This window comes from Ascaphus truei, chromosome 15, assembly GCF_040206685.1.
Source record: "Ascaphus truei isolate aAscTru1 chromosome 15, aAscTru1.hap1, whole genome shotgun sequence".
NCBI classification, from domain to species: domain Eukaryota; kingdom Metazoa; phylum Chordata; class Amphibia; order Anura; family Ascaphidae; genus Ascaphus; species Ascaphus truei.
The window spans coordinates 39,309,035-39,326,416 of record NC_134497.1 but is presented as its reverse complement, the minus strand read 5'-3'; the positions used below and the strand labels follow the sequence as shown (position 1 = coordinate 39,326,416).

Genomic DNA, 17,382 nt, shown 5'->3' with positions numbered 1-17,382 from the left:
CCTCCCCCCTTCCCACCGCCTCCCCCCCCCTTCCCACCGCCTCCCCCCCCCTTCCCACCGCCTCCCCCCCCTTCCCACCGCCTCCCCCCCCTTCCCACCACCCCTTCACCCCCCCCAGCCCCCCACCTCCACCCTTCCCACCTACCCCCTTCACCTCCCCTCCGCCCCCCCTTCACCTCTCCTCCGCCCCCCCCTTCACCTCCCCTCCGCCCCCCCCTTCACCTCCCCTCCGCCCCCCCCTTCACCTCCCCTCCGCCCCCCCCTTCACCTCCCCTCCGCCCCCCCCCTTCACCTCCCCTCCCCTTCACCTCCCCTCCGCCCCCCCTTCACCTCCCCTCCGCCCCCCCTTCACCTCCCTTCACCTCCCCTCCGCCCTCCCTTCACCTCCCCTCCGCCCCCCCTTCACCTCCCCTCCGCCCTCCCTTCACCTCCCCTCCGCCCTCCCCTCTGCCCCCCTTTCACCTCCCCTCACCACCCATCCTCCTCACCTCCCCTCACCACCCATCCTCCTCACCTCCCCTCACCACCCATCCTCCTCACCTCCCCTCACCACCCATCCTCCTCACCTCCCCTCCGCCCCCTTCACCTCCTCACCACCCCCCACCACCCCTCCGACCTCACCTCCCCTCCTTCAATGCCTTTCGTCCGCCCTCCTGCCTCTGCCCCTTCACCTCCCCTCCGCCCCCCTTTCACCTTCCCTCACCATCCCCCCCCTCACCACCCATCCTCCTCACCTCCCCTCCGCCCCCCTTCACCTCCCCTCACCACCCCTCCGACCTCACCTCCCCTCCTTCAATGCCTTTCGTCCACCCTCCTGCCTCTGCCCCTTCACCTCCCCTCCACCCCCCCCTTCACCTCCCCTCCACCCCCCCTTCACCCCCGCTTCACCTCCCCTCCACCCCCGCTTCACCTCCCCTCCACCCCCGCTTCACCTCCCCTCCACCCCCGCTTCACCTCCCCTCCACCCCCGCTTCACCTCCCCTCCGCCTCCCTTCACCTCCCCTCCGCCCTCCCTTCACCTCCCCTCCGCCCCCCTTCACCTCCCCTCACCACCCCTCCGACCTCACCTCCCCTCCTTCAATGCCTTTCGTCCACCCTCCTGCCTCTGCCCCTTCACCTCCCCTCCACCCCCCCCCCTTCACCTCCCCTCCACCCCCCCTTCACCCCCGCTTCACCTCCCCTCCACCCCCGCTTCACCTCCCCTCCACCCCTGGTTCACCTCCCCTCCACCCCTACCTTCACCTCCCCTCCACCCCCACCATCACCCCCACCCTCCACCCCCGCTTCACCTCCCCTCCACCCCCGCTTCACCTCCCCTCCACCCCTGGTTCACCTCCCTCCACCCCTACCTTCACCTCCCCTCCACCCCCACCTTCACCCCCCACCATCCACCCCCACATTCACCGCCCCCCTCCACCTCCACCCCCACCTTCACTCCCCCCTTACAACCTCCCCCCTTCCCACCACCTTCCCCCCCTTCCACCACCTCCCCCCCCTTCCCACCACCTCCCCCCCTTACCACCCACCCCCCCTTCACCTCCCCTTCATCTACCCTCCCCCCCAGCCCCCCACCTTTCCCACCTACCCCCTCCGCCCCCCCTTCACCTCCCCTCCGCCCCCCCCTTCACCTCCCCTCCCGCCCCCCTCCGACCTCACCTCCCCTCCTTCAATGTCTTTCGTCAGCCCTCCTGCCTCTGCCTTTCGCCCACCCGCACTTCTGCCTTTCACCCGCCCACGCTCACACCCCTGCGCCACACAGCCGCCGCACGCACTCAACAGACACCCGCCACTCGACACACACCCGCCGCCTCTCACCCGCCCCACACTCGACACACCACCTGCCGCATCCTGCACCTACGCAACAATATCACCGACCAGCTGTCACCCGCACTCGCCACACACCCCGCCGCCTCACACCCTAGCAGGACCCCGACCCACAACCAGCACTCACTACCCACGCGCCACCTGTACTGAACACCCACCTGCCGCCTCACACACGCTCACACCCTAGCAGGACACACGCCTCACATTTTCACATCACTTATGTCACCAAAATATACATTGTACTGTGGTGTGGTTACAATAAACCATTTTTATACAACATCGTATTACATTTCTTCCATCTCTCTTTCTCAACATTATTATCAACCTTTACAACAAACAGTCACCTATTGTTCCACGATTTATAAATAATACTACCTATTACGCATTTACATCCCGGGCAACGCCGGGTCTCTCAGCTAGTATAAAATAAAAATGCACCTCTAAGTGTATAATACCACAGGTAATGGGGCAGAATGGGTCCCACACAGTACAGATATTAAAAAAAGCCAAACCTCTCAACCTAGAGATGCCCAGAACAATACATACACAAAACTGCAGACTCTTGTTAGTGTGCTTTCAAGCAGTGATTATACACATTTAGGCCTCGTCCAGGGTTACTGCTTGCTGGCGGAGGCGCTCAGTACTGAGCCCCTACTTCCGCAAGTGCGCGGAAGCGTAGGTCTTAGGGAAATTTTACATTTCAGCGCTCGCCGAAGCGCAGGGCCAGTCACGGTGAGCGGTTTCGCCCAATGAGGGCGAACCAGCTCCGTGACGTCACTGGCCCGCCACCGGACGGCGGCGCTGTCTACGGCCAGGGAAAGCACCCGCTTTCCCTGAGCCTCAGCGCGCCTCAGCACGCCAGCGGGAAGCTTGGCCGAGGCCTTAGAGGTGCATTTTTATTGCTCAAACAGAGTTGGACTATTTTTTTGTGTGGTTTGTTTTTTTATGCTTTCACCGGTGTACTACGCTCCCTGACTTCTCAACACAAGCACGAATAGAGCATCAACAAGGAAGGTCCAAGTGAAGGTTGAGCTGCAATTTGTCACCGTTTGTATTTTTTTCTACATTTTACATTATATTTAATTTACTGTGTTCTTGGTTGTTTTTTTATTTATATTATTGATAGTACAAGACACTAGCAGGAGCACCTGGTGAATTTCTGCAATGAGCACAAGGTTTCACGAACATCGGAGGAATGTGCTACACAGGTTCCACTTGCATAGACTTTCACGCCGTTATAGCACTGTACATGATAAAGACCCGTGCACTTTATCTATCATGGGAATTGAGTCCATTTCATCCTCCCTTATGGGGGTAATAGGTTTAAAAAGCTTGCATCAGAGAGACCTATTGGGTGTATGTTCTAGGGACATTGCATCCAAGTGGTCTAAACGACTGTATATGATAAAAGTAATTTAGACATCTACATCTGGACTCTATATGAGGGTTAATTCTGGAGGTCTGGCTTGAATGAGGTTCATCTCGTTCCCTCTAGAGTGGTGCCGTCATCTTTCATATTAATTTATTTTCATCACACATTAAAACTTAATTTTATGAATGATATTTATTGTTAAAATTGGGATACATATCACAATTGAATATTGAATATTATTAGTATTTAGTTTGGTATATTTCACATTCAACATTTATTTATTACAAATCATGGACACCAAAACCAAAGGACTTAATGCGGACATGGGTTTTCTCACACCCTATCAAAATTGTTTGTAATTATCCTGCTTGCCTCTATTCTTATCCACACTTTCTCTCCCCCACAGCATCCCTTCCCCTCCCCACCTTTCTTTGACACTGTCCCCTTGCTTCAAACACTTAACACCCTACCCTTATCTACAGTAAATATCTGGGGTTTTTTTTTCCTCTCCACACTGTTTTAGCCATTGAATCATTTGTATATCAGTATTGCTTGACCTGAAGAGGAGAACTCTCGAAGCTTGTCCTATGACATAAATTGTTAGTCCAATAAAAAAAAGGTATCACCTAATTATATATATAGTATATATATATATGTATGTGTATATATATATTCCTCTACAAAATCATAGTTGGTTGTGATGACATGATAGAATTACAATATGTTTTCTTTCCAACTAAAGTTATAGCTTCTATACATTTATATGCATACTGTATGTAAGAGGGTTGGCCCGGTATTAAAGGGGTGGCACTCCATATGGCCAACCCCTGACCTCACCAGGGAGGCAAGGGGTTTACTGGACTGCGGTCTTCTGCTCTGAAAATGCAGACTCCATCTGCTATGCTAATAGGTCATGAAGGGCAGCCGGATGATTGAGCATCAGCACTGTGATCAAAAGTTAACTGCCCTGATTGTTTACACTAGGAACCAAGTACTAATCAACAGACTCTGCCACTCTAATTGTTACCTGAGGGCGGAGAGCATCAAACTGGAGTAGTTTGTAAGTGGTATATCTACACCTACAAACAATGAAGCTCCGACCAGATACTTAATTTGGTAGACTGGTCGTCGCCCCTGATTTAATTATGGGGCTACAGAAATAAGATCCTCAGAGTCCCAGTACACATGGGCTAACTAGCTGGGGGGCATGGTTTAAACTGTGTCTCCACGTTAGGGATTGGATAAAGATAATTGTTCACCAATAGTCTGTATTCAATGTTAAGAATAGGGTTACACAGGTATATAAACTGTTTCAACCCTACAGTTTTAGTTGTTCTTCTGATTCCACCTGAATGTCACCGGATTACCTGGAGAATTGCTAGCTGATACTTCTCCATTCCCCAACCCTAAGTAAGTGTTACCTTCTTGCCTGTTAGTTGTACTATATTGTACTATATTGCTGTGTTCACCTTTTTAAGGAATAAATATATTTTATTATATCTAAGCCTCGTTCAGTTCAACCCAGATATTTGGTGTTCATTATATCTTGTCATAAGTTTACCGTGACAAGCACTATAATTAACTGGTGGCAAGCGGCAGGATTGAACTGAACCTGTATTACAGTGTACTGCGGACCCTGTAATATAGTGGGAACTCGAAGCGAATTGCGAGTTCCTGGGACTAAAGATATTGAACACACCAGTAGTGCAACAGTTAATACAAGTTGAAACACCACCTCACTGCTGCGACCGTGAACCATGAGCGAGGCTGAAGGCTCATCCAACATGAGGACCCGAGTTCAGCTGAAGGACAAGTGCCATGATATGGACTGCCCTATGAGAACCAGGAGGTCGCAGACATGGTTGACGCAATCGGTGACTATGAAGCCCGGCTTGCAGAGCCTCAGGATACGGCTCAGCTTGCCCTTATACAGCCACCCGAAGATCAGGGAAGGAACCCAGTGCCGGGGCGGTGGAATCTCGGGGAGGGAACGAGTGCACCTCCTGGGAGCAGTGCAACAGGAGGGGTATTGGTTGCTGCGGCTACCAGTCCGTTCACCCCTGAAATGTTGGCACTGATTACTGCGTGGGTGACAGAGGGACACCGGAGGAGCGGCTGCAGTTTATCACTATGGCAGTGAACAGACCCACTTACTGCCCCCTGTCAAACCCAACAAAGATGAACTAAACTGGATCAGCACAGTCTCACCAAGTTCGTGGAAGGTACTGATCAGATCGACAGTTTTCTAAAGAACATTGAAACACAGTGTCCGGCGGAGTTAGAGCAGTGGTTTTCAATCTCGATTTTGAAATTCCTGGGGAACCCCAAACCCCGTCTCTCCCTCTCACTCTCTGCCTTATGCCCCGCTCACTCTCCCACTGACACACACTCCCACTTACCTAACACTCTCACACCATGTTTGTGGGACCTAATAAAGAGGCAATAAATTGGAAAAGTGCAATAACATATCGGGAAGAAAAAAGACATTATGATTGTTTTTTTTTTACGGTTCTTAATCCTTAAATATGCATTAACTATTAAAACACTTCTGTTGCAAACTCACTATACTTTTGTGTCTGCTTCCAGACACCAGTCTGCCTACAGATCTCATTACTGATCTAACCAAAGCCTACTCTGCCCACACCGTCTGTTCTGACCATAAGACTGAAATGTATGTATAGGAATAGTTATGCAGGCTATTGATCCCCATGTATGAAGCTCTGGTTAAGTGGGTCACTTCTGAGTAGTACATGTATAGTGTTGTCACTATATATGCAGTGAGGCTGTTTTCTATGGTGATTACCCGTGTCATCTGCTTCATGTAAGCCATATCTGTGCATAGGGGTACTCACCTGTATATATTTATATGACCGGCCGGGCGTGATTACACAGTGAGCTTCTGCTCCCTGTGTCATTTGTGCTTACTGCATTTGCCACTATCCTTATATCTTTACATAGTTATTACCCTGGGTCAGAGAGTACTTTGGGGTCCTGTGTTTGTTTTTAGTTTACATCTCTTTATCTATGTATATAAAAAAACTTATTTTTTTAATATTCCGAGTGCTCCTTAGGGGACAACTTTATTTCTTGTTATCATATTATTCTGTCCCAGAGCACCACCAGCCCCCATTACTTGGAGCACATTGCTGGGGTTTTTGAGGCACCATTTACTTGTGTCCCCAGTACATTGATCTCTGGTGCAGGGTTTATGAGCCCTGTGCTAAGGGAACGAGACCAGGATTTGGCAGCAGACCCCAGCACTCCCCCCTCTGTGTGTTATCTAACCTCTTGTACTGTATCTGTCATTATTAGGAGCTGGGGGCCCGGGGATAAAGGGGCTTGTCCGAAGCCGCGTCACCCGTTACCCACAATCCCCGTGTTAGCAGCAGTGGCCCTGATCACGTGATACAGGAGGCGCGCTCCGGTAAAGGAGGTTCCCTGAGTTACAATGTGTGGGGGTTCTTCCCCTGCAGCAGCGGGGCTCGCTCATTGGTTAGAGCAGGAGAGGCTCAGGGGGCGTGTTTGAGCCCCGCCTCAGTCCCTGCTGAAAGGGGGGGGACAGCTATACAGGCGGCGGCGCGCGGACACTCACCGCAGAGGGGGGTTCCTGCCTGACTCTCCCGGCCCCTCCCAGCTGCTGCATGTGTGGGAGACGCTGCTGCTGCTGCTCTCTGCCCGGCTGAGAAGGGATTGCTTCCTGCTGCCCATGTGCTTCCGGTCTAGAGCGACCACGTGACCAGCAGCAGCCAATCACAGTAATAATAATAATAATAACCAGCAGCAGCCAATCACAGTGATAATAATAATAATAACTAGCAGAGAGGTTCGTGTTAAAGGGGAAGAGACACCATGAGGGGCGTGGCTTCGGGAGTGTTCCCGCCGGGGGCGTGGCTAAGGGCTGCAATATAGTGCGCAGCATGCGGTACCGTACGTGCGTCAATGATAATTGGTTTTGTTAGCCAGACATTTGTATACGTGGGACGTGCGCACGGCCGCGAGAAAAGAAAATTGTATTTTAGCGCTGTTGCCACGCCACGTGACGCTATGAACAGGGTTGCCAACTCTAACCGATGGGCAACCCGGAGATTTTATTTTTTTGGGGACACTTACCTTGAGCAGCGTCATCCGGCATCGGGGCGACCTCCCGGTATCCTCTGGAGACATCCCGACACACATATTATATATACACACACATATATATAATATATATATATATATATATATATTATATACACACACATATATATATATTATATACACACACATATATATATTATATACACACACATATATATTATATACACACACACATATATTATATACACACACACACACATTATATACACACACACACACACATTATATACACACACACACATATACATACATACACATATATTTATATATATCTCCCAGTGCACCTTAGTAATAAATATTTCTACATATTAGGTAGAGTGTTGAGTCATTTTATAGTTTCCAATAAATACCTGGCAGTGAACAAACCTGAAGCAGCCGAACAGGCACTTGAAGCAGCCAGCAGGACGAGGAGCACAGTCAGAGAGGACGGAGTGAGACTCACTGAGCAGCGTGGCACTGCAATGGAGTATGTACAGGTCACAGGAGAGGAGAGGTCAGAACAGGACCAGGTGAGTGACCTGTTGCTAGCCTGCAGTGGAGAGAAAGAAAGTCAAGAGGGGCTTGACTTCCGAGTTAGGGGTAGTTTGGAGCGCTCGTGCGCACAGCACGTTCAACCACACAGCTGTCCAATCCTGTGCCTGCTTCATTCACGTGAGCGTGCCACAGCTCACTGCAGTCCAGACCACCCGCCCACCCGGAGAGAGACAAACCCGTAGCCCGGAGAAGGGGATGCCAAACCCGAAGTCTCCGGGTAAAACCCGGAGAGGTGGCAACCCCGGCTATGAACCAATCACAGAGCGGCCTAACGCTGTGATGTCATAGCCACGCCCACATCACAGCTTGCCCTATACAAACGTAAATCCCGCGCAAAGCCAGACACGTGCGCGCCAGCGCTTACTATATAACAAGTCTTAGGCTAAGGCCCCGCTCCCAGAGTCAGCGCACCCGCGCTGCAGACAGGCGGTGCGGTGACATACACAGACCGCGATATGCGGTCTGTAGGGAGCCGGAGCGGGAGGTGGGCGGGAGTGGGAGGTTTGACAGGAAGGGGGGGCGTGGCTTGAGCGGAGGGACCCGCTACTCTCCCCCCCCTTCCTCCACGGCTCGGGCTGGAGCTGCTGATTTTTAAGGTAAGTGACACACACACGCAGGCACACACACGCAGGCACTCATACACACACACACGCGCACACAGACAGACAGAGGCAGGCACTCACGCACTCAGGCACACACAGACAGGCACTCACGCACTCAGGCACACTCATACACTCCTCCCCGCTCCCCGAAGCCTCCCCTCCCCATTGGCTCACAGCCACACCACGTGACGCGTCAACGCTAGGAAACACCATTTTCTTGTGTCTCATAGCGGCTGACGCGCCACAGCGTGTAGTGCGTTGTGCCGCCAGGGGGGACCGGGACCGGCTCGGTGGGGATTCCCCTGCTGGTGGGGAACTCGTGTGTGGCCGCCCGCGCCAACGAGCGCAGCGGGACCGAGGCCTTAGGCAGCGCTTATAGTGACAGCGACAAAACGGTGACATAATTCTGCGGTCGCTGGAAAAATCAAATTGACTTCCAGCGATCACGACCAAGCCGGGAGAGGGGCGTGTCAATGACTGTATCGGGGGTGTGTCTGTGTCCCTCCATTTTCTTTCCCCCCCATCAATCCTATCTCCCCCGCCCCTTCCCTCCTCACTCTCCCCCGCCCCTTCCCTCCTCACTCTCCCCCGCCCCTTCCCTCCTCACTCCCCCGCCCCTTCCCTCCTCACTCTCCCCCGCCCCTTCCCTCCTCACTCTCCCCCGCCCCTTCCCTCCTCACTCTCCCCCGCCCCTTCCCTCTTCACTCTCCCCCGCCCCTTCCCTCTTCACTCTCCCCCGCCCCTTCCCTCCTCACTCGCCCCCGCCCCTTCCCTCCTCACTCGCCCCCGCCCCTTCCCTCCTCACTCGCCCCCGCCCCTTCCCTCCTCACTCGCCCCCGCCCCTTCCCTCCTCACTCTCCCCCGCCCCTTCCCTCCTCACTCTCCCCCGCCCCTTCCCTCCTCACTCCCCCGCCCCTTCCCTCCTCACTCCCCCGCCCCTTCCCTCCTCACTCCCCCGCCCCTTCCCTCCTCACTCTCCCCCGCCCCTTCCCTCCTCACTCTCCCCCGCCCCTTCCCTCTTCACTCTCCCCCGCCCCTTCCCTCCTCACTCTCCCCCGCCCCTTCCCTCCTCACTCGCCCCCGCCCCTGCCCTCCTCACTCGCCCCCGCCCCTGCCCTCCTCACTCGCCCCCGCCCCTGCCCTCCTCACTCGCCCCCGCCCCTGCCCTCCTCACTCTCCCCCGCCCCTGCCCTCCTCACTCTCCCCCGCCCCTGCCCTCCTCACTCGCCCCTGCCCCTGCCCTCCTCACTCTCCCCCGCCCCTGCCCTCCTCACTCTCCCCCGCCCCTGCCCTCCTCACTCTCCCCCGCCCCTGCCCTCCTCACTCTCCCCCGCCCCTTCCCTCCTCACTCTCCCCCGCCCCTTCCCTCCTCACTCTCCCCCGCCCTCCTCACTCTCCCCCGCCCCAGTCCTCCTCCCTCTCCCCCGCCCCTTCCCTCCTCAATCTCCCCCGCCCCATCTCTCCTCACTCTCCCCCTTCCATCAACAGAATACCAAAAAAGAAGGGTCTAGACCCCACATGTCTATAAACAAAGTACATAATGATTAGTAGAGCACAATAGCGGCCACAGTGGACCTAGCAAGAGCCACCAATGGAGCCACAAATAGGGTATATAATTGGAGCACAAAGATTGGATCTCATCACAGAAAGCAACCCAGATTGAAGTCCTCACTTAGACCCCGAGGCGACATTGTGTTCAATTTGTAGATCATCTTGTCCTCTAATTGCAACAAGAGTTTGTTTCTATTCCCGCCTCTCGGATGGGCATGGGCTTGCGCAATCGGCATGCATCGTAATGTTGTGAGACTGGTTTTTTTCTTTAAAGTGTCTCGCAACCGGTAAATGCTTTAAATCTTCACCCGCATCTGTACTCAGAAGGGCTTTCCTGATGGTCAAACGGTGCATAGCAATGCGCTCCTTAAGCATTCTCGATGTTTTCCCTATATAGTAGAGGCCACAGAGACACTTAATAAAGTACACCACAAATTTAGATTCGCCGTTTTAGAAAGTCATGAATCTTGATAGAATTCCCATTGTGTGGGTGATTGAACGTCTTGCATACCACCATAAAATTGCAGTTAACACAGCCATGACATCTATACACCCCTATGGTTTTGGATAACCAGAAGTATGTGTTAACTTGTGGGGAAATATGCTGTCAACTGGTCCCCGACACTGGGTCCCCTTTTGTAACAAGAGTGGTGGATTTTTAAAGTACTTGTCAATTTTGTTGTCGTTTTGTAATATAAACCAGTTGTCGCGTACTGTCTGCTGAATGAAGTTGGAGGCCGTACTAAACGTCATCACTATATTAAATCTATCCTCTCGTTACGATCTCGTACCTACATGGAGGAGGTCGTCCCTAGATGGTATCTTAGATTTCTCCAGGGCAAGCTTGATTTCCCTTTCGTCATAGCCCCTATCATGAAAGCGGACTGCCATCTTCTCTAGTGCTGCCTCTACTTCCACGGGATCACTGATGATTCTACGTACCCGTAACATTTGAGAGTATGGTAACCCCTTTTTGAGTGGCTGCGGGTGATGGCTTCTGGCATCCAACAAAGAGTTCTTGTCCGTTGGTTTGTTAAAAATCCTGGTGCCCGATACGCCATCCTGAATGAAGACCACTTTATCCAGATATGTGATTTCGGTACGGCTATGACATGATGTGAATCGAATAGTAGACGAGATTGTATTAAGATGTGTCACAAACTCCATGAACTCGTCTTCGTCACCAGTCCATATCATAAAGATATCGTCTATATACCGAGTGTAGTGTAAAATACACTCTGCATGGGGAGCATCCATCAGGAGGTGCGTCAGTTCGTAAACATCCATGTAGAGATTTGCATAGGATGGGGCCATACTAGACCCCACTGCTGTTCCCATGAGCTGCAAATAGAAACCTCGTTCAAATCTAAAATAGTTTTTATGTAAGATGATTTCAATCAATAGTAAGAAGAATTCTGAAGGAGGTCCATTATATTCAGTCGAGCAGCTGAAGTGGTATCTGATGGCATCCATACCCTCGTTATGCGGTATACTAGTATATAGACTAGATACATCCAGTGTGATCAGCAACACCTTATCCATTTTCACTGTGAGTTTCCTGAGTTTGGTAATAAAATCAGTAGTGTCCCGGACATAGGAGGACATTCTCTTCACAAAAGGCTGCAATTAAAAATCCACAAATTGGGAGAGGGGATGGCATAAAGAACCACTTGCTCGCGCATGCGCAGAAGCAACACGTTGGCCATCTTGCGTTTGGTGTTAGGATCGCGCATGTGCAGATGCGATGAGGCGGCCATTACAGGGAGTGAGAAGAGGCGCTCCATAGTCAGGGACATCCCCCAGTTCGCACATGCGCAGTTAGCAGCGGCGTCGGCCATTACAGATCGAGCACGCTGCCCAATGGTAAAGAGGGCCATGGAGGACTACAGCCCCCAAAGGCATAGAGGCAGGTAGGCCACCTGACGCTAGGGGGCCAATAGGGCTTGCAGCTTCTGCTGCTGGAGAAGATACATTGTTGCGCACAGACCATGCGAGTCAGTTGGTGCTGGGATAAGGTAGGGGGAGGTAGTGTGTGTAGGGAGCCAGTGCTCCTACACTAGGCCAGGTTTCCTCCTAGACCCCAGCTAGGCCCAACTCACCTTTCAGTTTGTGCTGCTGTAGAGAAGGCCCCTTAAGTAGGGACAATGCCCTTAGCAGAGTGTACTCAGGGACACAGCTGCAGTGCTGCGTGCTCTGACAAGGGTCAGTGTTGCAGTGAATCATTCTTTGCAGAGACAGAGACTGTCTGTCTGGGTGGTGATGTAATCAGAGAGGGAGACCATCCACCATGAGGAGGACACCACCGCTGCGGCTTCGGCGCTGGACACAGATGGGTCCTCTTCCGTTGTTCTACGGTACCCGGGTACAGGAGCACTGGGCAGTGTTCATCAAAATCACCAAGTGCATCACCTATACATTTCATCTTAGTGGGCAGCGCTGTTCCACACTTGGGTGGGGGTGAAGGACTATTGGTGACTTTTGGGGACTCCTGAGTACACAGGGTGTGTGGGTTAAAGTCCTGCGAGGTGACCGGGTAGTTGTGCCTAGTAGTGTTACAGGGTGACACAAATGTCGCTGTTGATGTCATTGTGATGTGATATGTTTGTGTTCTGTTGCCCATATAGTAAACCTGTTTTATATATACCTTTGGTGTATGTGGTTAATATATGTGGGTCCTGTTAGGGGTCATTCTACCCTTAGAATCCTACACAGGTGGAGTCGCTGTTTATGAAAGACATTTCCAGAGGATACACCCCAGGCTCTCACTGGTGGATGTTCAGGCCTCCTGTGAACCTGACACGTAAAAGCACCACACACCTGGTAACATACATATAGAACCCCTTCACATGCACTCTATCTGCGATGGGGTGTGGGGGAATATGTGTTACATAAGTATAGATATAGGTTAATGTATCTGTTGTCTAAATTTAGCATAGGTTGAACTTGATAGACGTACGTCTTTTTTCAACCTCATCTACTATGTAGAAAACAGCAAATCCAAGATGTTTTATAACCAGACAATCAAACATGATGTACACATTAAAAATGATATAACTGGCAAGGGATAGAGAAACAGACTGTGCATCGATGACATTAAGTCACAGGAACATGGCAAAACCAAGGTAACCGTTCATGCCCCGTGGTAACATGGATCCCAGTTGAACAATCCAGCGACACTCTCTCTGCAGGAGGGCTCTCTCCAAATCGCCCCCCTCTAATACCAAGTGATACTTTATCAGTGACATAAGCAGAGAGAGCAGCGCTGTCAGCCCCATGTACCTGTAAAAAATGTCTTGCCACAGATGATATTTTCTTGAAAGAATCTGGGTCCCTGTGACGGTAACTTTGTAACAGGCTATAATAATACACCAAAAATAACTGGGTTGAACTGAACGAGGCTTAGATATAAATAAAATGTAGTTTATTCCTTGAATAAGGTGAACACAGCAATATAGTACAATTTAACAGACAAGAAGGTAACACTTAGGTTTTTTGTTGGGAAATGAAGAAGTATCAGATAGCAATTCTCCAGCAATCAGGTAACAATCAAGATGTAATCGAAGACAAGTACTGTAGGGTTCACAACAGTTTATATATCTTTGTAACCCTATTCTTAACATTGAGTACAGGCTATTGGATATCAATTATCTGTACCCAATCTCTAACCTGGGAACACAGTTTAACCCATGCCCCCCAGCTAGTTGGCACATGCGTCCTGAGACTCTGAGGGTCTCATTTCTGTAGCCCCACATCTAAATCAGAGGCGCCGGCCAGTCTGCCAAATGGAGTATCTGGCAGGGGATGCTTTGTTTGTAAGTGTGAGTTATGACACTCACAAACCACTCCAGCTTAACGCTTCTCCGCCCTCCTGTAAACAGTTGGAGTGGCTGAGTATTTGATCAGGGCCTGTTTTCTAGACATCTGGTCTCTCCCCTGACCATTTGCATTCCTTAGTAGGCAGGAATCTTTGCGGGCATTTGCTCCCGCTTTGAAATGTTGTAGGGTTCTTAATATACACACATATTAAAATACCCGGTCTGGTAGGTCCAAACATTCCAGACCTTAATGCCGGAAGTGGTACATTATAGGGTCCAAGTTTCAGCCCTCTGCGACCTTCGGAACCGGAGATATACAAATATCACATAAACCGTTTCATATTTTATTATGAAAATCTCCGCTAAAAAGAAATCTCGGATTTTCACTAAATCCCCATTGAAAACAACGGGCTGCGCCGCCATAGGCTTTCAACGGGGAATCTCCGCCATTGGCGGCTATGGGAGTCTGCCGCCATAGACTTACAACGGGGAATCCGCCGCCGTTAGAGTCTATGGGGCTTCTCCGCTATAGCCGGTCAATGGAGAGACGGCCGCCATTGAAGCCTATGGGAAAAACTTACGAACCTTTATGGTGGTTCATACTCCGTCGGGTTGGTCAGAGAGGGTCAGGAATGGTTCTGTGGTCATGCCAGAACAGTGACTACAGGCACCCCAAACCATGGCCCTCTGGAAACTCCAGAACCTGGACTTATGATTTGATAGTATTCCCCCATTTTGAGCTATCAAATGATATCCTGTATAGAGTGAATAGGCAGACACAAACAGGGGAGGTCACCAGACAGATATTGGTTCCCAAGGCGTTTGTTAAATCTGTGTTCACTCTAGCCCATACTGTCCCTTGGGGTGGTCACCTGGGCAGGGATAAAACATTGGACCGTATTTCGTCCCGATTCTATTGGCCAGGGATGCATAGCGATATTGCTAAGTTATGTGCAGCATGTCCGGAGTGCCAGCTAACTAGTCCAAAGGGACAAAAACCAGCCCCTTTGGTTCCTCTACCCATTGGTGTCAGTTCCCTTTGAGAGGATTGGGGTAGACTTGGTAGGACCTCTAGAACATTCTTCGAAAGGGCACAGGTTTATTCTTGTAATTGTTGATTATGCAACAAGATATCCTGAGGCATTTCCCCTGAGAACAGCAACGGCGAAGCAAGTAGCCAACAAGTTGTTGGAGCTGTTCTCACGGGTTGGACTTCCCCTGGTTATGTTGACAGACCAAGGTACAAATTTTATGGCTAAGTTGATGCAGGATATCTTAAAATTACTTGAAGTCAAGTCTGTTCGGACATCGGTCTACCATCCACAGACTGACGGATTGGTGGAAAGATTTAACCGAACTCTAAAAGGGATGCTGAGGAAATTTTTAGATTCAGAAAAGAGAGCCTGGGATGAACTTCTCCCTTTTCTGCTATTTGCAGTGCGGGAAGTTCCTCAGGCCTCCACGGGATTCTCTCCATTTGAACTACTCTATGGCCGCCAACCCCGGGGTATCCTAGACCTCCTAAAGGAGTCCTGGGAGGAACAGCGGTCCCCTACTAAGAATACCCTGCAATATGTATTAGACCTTAGGAAGCGCCTAGATGTGGTCGGCCATTTTGCTAGGGAGAATCTTAGATCAGCCCAGGACAGTCAGGAGAGACATTACAATCAGAATGCTCGCATGAGAGTGTTTCACCCGGGAGACCAGGTAATGTTATTATTACCCAGTTGCCAGAGTAAACTCCTGGCCAAATGGCAGGGCCCATTCAAAGTACTCCGCCGCACAGGTGATGTGGATTACGAGATCGCTCAACCAGGGTCCAGGAAGGGTAAGCAAATTTACCATGTGAACTTGCTGAAACCCTGGAAGATGCAGCGGTCTCTATTCATTCACCCGGTGGAGGAGGAAACGGATTTGGGTCCTCAGCCTCCACGGGAGAACATTGTGAGTGACGATAAAATCCCAATGGGTAAACAGTTGTCCTCTGAACAAAAAGGGGACTTGTTAGCAATAATGACCCAATTCCATGATGTTTTTTCTGATTTACCAGGGCAAACTAACTTAATTTCACATGCAATCGAGACAGCACCTAGGGTAAAAGTACGTTCCCGTCCTTATAGATTGCCTGAAAGTCGTAGGGCCTTGGTAGAGAAGGAGGTACAAGAAATGTTACACTTAGGAGTGATTGAGGAATCATGCAGTGAGTGGTGCAGTCCACTAGTTATGGTCCCTAAACCCGATGGCAAGGTAAGATTTTGTGTGGACCTCCGAAAGGTTAATGCGGTATCCAAGTTTGACGCATATCCGATGCCAAGGGTGGACGAATTAATTGACGCCCTTGGTAACGCGGAATATATATCCACGCTGGACTTGACAAAAGGATACTGGCAAATACCTTTAGAGGAAAAGTCCAAGTGCAAAACAGCCTTTGCCACTCCCATGGGTTTATACCAGTTTGTGACAATGCCATTTGGACTGCATGGAGCCCCAGCCACATTTCAGAGACTCATGGATAAGGTACTGACCCCATAGGACTTATGCCGCAGCCTACCTAGATGACATTGTCATTTATAGTAAACACTGGCGGGCCGATCTAAATAGGCTGAAAGCGGTCCTCAAATCTCTAAGAGAGTCAGGGCTCACAGCCAACCCTAAGAAATGTGCCTTGGGTACGGCGGAAACCAAATACTTAGGGTGTGCAGTGGGAGGTGGAAAAGTAAGGCCACTAGCCGACAAGGTAGTTGCCATGAAAGAAGTTCCGACCCCCCAAACAAAAACGCAGGTACGCTCTCTGCTGGGTTTAGCAGGGTACTACCGGCGGTTCATCCCCAACTATTCGGAAGTGGCAGCCCCTTTAACGGACCTCACAAAAAAGTGTGCCCCTACACAAGTGGTATGGTCAAGGGATTGTCAGAGAGCTTTTGAGGACATAAAAAGGTGTCTATCAGAGGGTCCCATCCTTAGAAGCCCGGACTTCAACAGCCCTTTTATAGTGCAAACAGATGCATCAGAGATAGGGCTAGGGGCAGTGTTGTCACAACAGTTTGAGGGAGTTGAACACCCTATCCTTTTCCTGAGTAGGAAATTGTTCCAGAGGGAAAAAAAACTACTCAGTGATTGAGAAGGAGTGCCTCGCAGTAAAGTGGGCAATCGAGGCTTTAAGGCATTACCTGACAGGAGTCCATTTTACTTTGGTGACGGACCATGCTCCACTGAAGTGGTTAAATAGTATGAAGGATTCCAATGCTAGATTGACTAGGTGGTATATGGCCCTCCAACCCTTCTCATTTGAGATTCAACACAGGCTGGGAAAAGAGAACGCAAATGCTGACTTCTTTTCTAGAGAAGGAGTGGATGGTCGGGCTTCAGCCGTGCGTAGCCCCAGCCACAAACTAACAGGGGAGGAATGTGACAGGGTAAATAAAAGCCACCAGCTATATGCCTGGCAGACAAATGTTTAGCCTGCAATGCAGCAGTGACTAGGTTAACTTCAGCTGGGAACCTCAGGACAATTAGTTGGATCCCAGCTGCCTAATCAAGGTGTGTT

At 50.8% G+C, this 17,382-nt stretch overlaps 1 protein-coding gene across 1 annotated transcript in view; it reads right to left on the bottom strand.

Annotated features, from left to right (window-relative positions):
* The window catches only part of LOC142466374 (uncharacterized), a 32,022-nt gene extending 21,249 nt beyond the window's left edge, over nt 1-10,773 (bottom strand). Inside the window, exons 1-3 of the mRNA XM_075571229.1 lie at nt 10,688-10,773; nt 6,789-6,915; nt 5,596-5,624 (exon numbers count right to left, since the gene is read on the bottom strand). Coding sequence (XP_075427344.1) covers nt 5,596-5,624; nt 6,789-6,915; nt 10,688-10,773 — 242 coding nt within the window. The remainder of the gene's footprint in view (nt 1-5,595; nt 5,625-6,788; nt 6,916-10,687) is intronic.
* Nucleotides 10,774-17,382: the final 6,609 nt, after the last annotated feature.